This window comes from Hordeum vulgare, chromosome 5H, assembly GCF_904849725.1.
Source record: "Hordeum vulgare subsp. vulgare chromosome 5H, MorexV3_pseudomolecules_assembly, whole genome shotgun sequence".
NCBI lineage: Eukaryota > Viridiplantae > Streptophyta > Magnoliopsida > Poales > Poaceae > Hordeum > Hordeum vulgare.
This window is the reverse complement of record NC_058522.1, coordinates 533960201-533963914: the sequence shown is the minus strand read 5'-3', so window position 1 is coordinate 533963914 and position 3714 is coordinate 533960201. Positions and strand designations below refer to the sequence as shown.

Below are 3714 nucleotides of genomic sequence, written 5' to 3'. Positions count from 1 at the left end.
GAAACGCACAGAAGACGACATAGGTGAGGGCGGCGAGGACGGCGACCGACGGTGAGGGCGGCCAGCGGTGAGGAGGTGAGGCTGGGTGTCGGCGCGTGCGAGGCGGGCCTCCCCCTTTCCCGTGCGAGAGGTTGAAGATAAGAAGGATGGGGACGACGGGATCTGACGGCTCGGGGAGGAGGGGGGGGGCGCAAATCTGATGGCCGAAGCTCGACCGGCCCAACAGTTGGGCCTGCGCGCCGGCGCACAGTGCTTCCCTTAAAGTAATCGTTTTATGTCAAGTTCTAACACCACCAATTTAATTGACTCTTTTAGCATCAAGCCCAGAATGGCTAGTTAGTCATAGGCAAGTTTCTGAAGACAAAACCTTCCAGCTATACACATACAAAACCTTCCTTCCAGAAACAATAGACTACAGAATTTAGACTAGAGACGCTGCAGCGAGTCAGAATCTGGAGTCCTATGGCGACCACCCACCCTCACCTCACCTGGAGGCGATGTACCACAGGTTGAAGAGGGAGGATGCGGCCGTGAGGAGCCATGACAGGAACGCCATCATGGCGGAGAGCTGGTACCTCTCGCACAGCCTCGGGGCGCAGTGGGATCCGTGGAACTCCAGGAGCACGTCGATGACGGCGGCGCTCGAGCTCGCGGCCGCCAGCGACAGTATCGACAGCACCTGCAAATTTACTTTATGTTCAGCACGCATAGTAGTACTTAATTATGAGGTTGAAGTATCATACAGTAGATGCTACGGAGTAGTTAGTACGTGGTACATACCCAGTCCCCGACGACGACGATGGCCATGACACCGGGCACGTGGAGCGGGCACCCGACGAGTATGGAGTACACGTCGATCATGGCGAGCGTGCAGCTCCAGGGCACCAGCAGGCCCATGATCGTAACCAGGAAGCTGCCATGTTTTGCACGGAGTTTAGTACAATAGAACAAACGACAGACTTCAACATAGTTTCATGTGTTTAGGATGTTGTTAGGTACGGAGATTCAGTAAAACTCAAAAATCTGCTGATCACTCATCACTGCACAAGGCTGAAGCATAAACCAAAGATGAGAGACAGGGCTGGAGTACATACCAGAAGGCCGTGTAGCTGAAGAACTCGACGCCGACGGACATGAACATGAGCGCCGCCGACGAGCAGGCGGCCTGCCCGATCCGGAGGCCGAGGCTGCCGGCGCTACCGACGGCGCCGGGCCCCGCCCTGCCCCCGCGATCCATCCACTGGAGGCGACGCGCTCACACCGCCGTCTCATCCCATGCGCGCCCAGCACACAGACGCAGCCGCCGCCTTCCTCGTCCCGGACACCGGTCGGCTGGCCACGCGCGCGCTCTGCTAGCTCCGGCTCGATCCTGCGACGACGCAGTGGAGATATATGGAATGATGATGCGACCGGCAGTGCGCGAGGGGAGAGGAAAAGGCAGGGGGGGGGGGACAGGATGAAAAGGCCGGGGCTTTGGGTGGATGGACGGGGGGGCACCGGCGTGGGAGGGGAGCAGATTGATTCCTCTTCCTCTAGATTCTAGTACAACTTTCCGGAGAGCCTTTTGATCGCCATGGCTGCCACTTCGGAGTGTTTGACCGTCTCCCGTCGCCGTCTCCACCTGGATCACACTCGTGCACACGACACTGCGTAGACTATTGGTGAAAACAGTGTCGGTAAACCGCACGTCTGTGCACGCTCTCGCCGCCGATCACGACGTCCGCGGAGACGTGGCGGCGCAGGGCGCGCACGGAGTCGCGAAGGTGCGAGGTCGGGGTCGGCGATGTGAGTATGACTGGTCGTAACAAAGGGCGATGACGGGTGCTGGCTCTCGTGTCTTCTTCGATCGGGTAGATGGATGCCGCGTGGGTGAGTGATCTGGACGACTGTTCGATCGATCGATCAAGTTGTGATGAAAGTGGAGAATAATCTCTGCAAAAAGGAAATCCGACAATCTCAGCAAGAAAAGGATAGGATGGCACCCCGGAGGGGACGAATGTGCTTTGCGCGCGCACCTTGAATGGCTGCAGCTGCACCGCCACAGACGAGAACAAAAGGCAGCGAAAAGCACGGTACGACGTGCATAATGGTGTAAGTGTAGGAGTATCACATTCACATATAAAAAATTCTTTGGTGGAAGAAAGAGAAATAATTTTTTTTAACACAATACAGACCCATACCTCATACACACGCACATAAACTCACATATATAAGCGCAACTCATGCATACCATACCCCTATGAACACCTTCGAAAGACTAAACGAACACATTATCTTGATGATTGACGAAATCCTAACATACACCTTTTAGTGGACAAGAAGGTCTCCTTTCACATAATGCACATCGCTAAAAGGACTAAAATAAATTCAATAAATACGAACCAATGACCAATATCAAGTCAACGACTTAAACTCTAATGATATGAGGATACTATAGTCCTTTTAACCATCCAACCATAAATTTATTCATATGTGTCGCGCTAGCGAGAAAGCAAACACTTGCGTCTAAGGTTTTGGAATGAGGCACGAAGCGGACAAAGCGTGTACAGTGTGAATATACAAACAACCACGATGGTTTTTTAATACCTTACACACACAAGGCCTCACATACATACGCATACACTTATCACTATGAACATATACATGCACACCATATATCTATGAGCATTTTCGAGAGACTGAACCGACATATCATCTTGAAATTTACGAAGTCATCGTAAGCACCTCGTTGTCAACGGAAACGTCTCCTCCCACTAAACGAGCATCTCCAAAAATTCTAAAAAAATGCGAACATCAGAATTTAAATCCTGATGGACTTAAGGATATCACAGTCCTTCTAACCATTTTATTACAGGTTGGTTCCCAACAATTACATTGGTCGGCGCATGAAGGCACGATTACTTGATAGCAAGCCAGTTTTCATGCACCTTACTATTGAGCAGAGATTTTGGAACCTTCTAAACACGCATCTGACAAACGGATGGATGGTCGTGTTTGTACAATTGTACGCAATAAACATGAACTACATAAAAGGAAATAAGAAAATTGAGTTTTTTTTGTAAATGTTAGTTTATTTTAACAACATACTCAAATCATAAAGTGAAATTCGTAAATTTAAAAATTGATCATAAAAAATTATTGGCATATTCAGAAAAATGCTCATGAACATTTTAAAATTTTAATTATTTGAAAATATTCATAACTTTTAAGCAAATCCTGAAATTTTAAACTGTTCAAGGATATGACATAAGTGTTCATAAATTTAAAAATAAAAGTCATGAAAGTTAAAAAGTTCATGAATTTAAATATTTCAACAATTTGGGAACATCTTTTAAAACACGATGAGCACTTCTAAAGTACATGATGTACGCTTTTAAAATATGGTGAACATTTCTAGAAGCATACCTTATGAACATTTTCAAGTAAACAATGAACAAGACATCCTACATACGGACGAACTTGCATGGACGGACTTTCTGTGGGAAAAAACCGGCTCCTCTAATGAAAACCGTAAGAAATGTTGCTACCCATGAGCAAGTGTTGCATGCGAGTGCTTCGTAGCAGGTCATGATCAGAGCTCAAAAAACAGGTCGTGATCTAGCCTTTTGCTGAGACTCGCTTGTTAAGGCAATGTTAGGCAAGTAACCTTATTGTTTCAATTTCTTATTTTTACAGGAAAAAACAGTTCCACCCCTCCCCCCCCCCCCCCCCCCC

The 3714-nt window shown here is 48.2% G+C and overlaps 1 protein-coding gene across 1 annotated transcript; it reads right to left on the bottom strand.

The window, feature by feature from the left end:
* Positions 1-297: 297 nt before the first annotated feature.
* On the bottom strand, positions 298-1535 carry LOC123398479 (CASP-like protein 5C1). The gene is made up of 3 exons (XM_045092944.1): positions 1095-1535; positions 781-913; positions 298-679 (listed from the first exon to the last, which is right to left on the bottom strand). The coding sequence occupies exons 1-3, from the start codon at positions 1235-1237 to the stop codon at positions 485-487; spliced, it is 471 nt and encodes a 156-aa protein (XP_044948879.1). The 5' UTR covers positions 1238-1535; the 3' UTR covers positions 298-484.
* Positions 1536-3714: the final 2179 nt, after the last annotated feature.

Excerpts from the sequence above, each read along its gene's own strand:
- LOC123398479 (XM_045092944.1), bottom strand. The coding sequence starts at position 1,237 with ATGGATCGCGGGGGCAGGGCGGGGCCCGGCGCCGTCGGTAGCGCCGGC. Across the intron at positions 914-1,094 it reads TTCAGCTACACGGCCTTCTG|CTTCCTGGTTACGATCATGG; the intron begins GTATGTACTCCA and ends AAAACATGGCAG. Across the intron at positions 680-780 it reads TCGTCGTCGTCGGGGACTGG|GTGCTGTCGATACTGTCGCT; the intron begins GTATGTACCACG and ends GTAAATTTGCAG.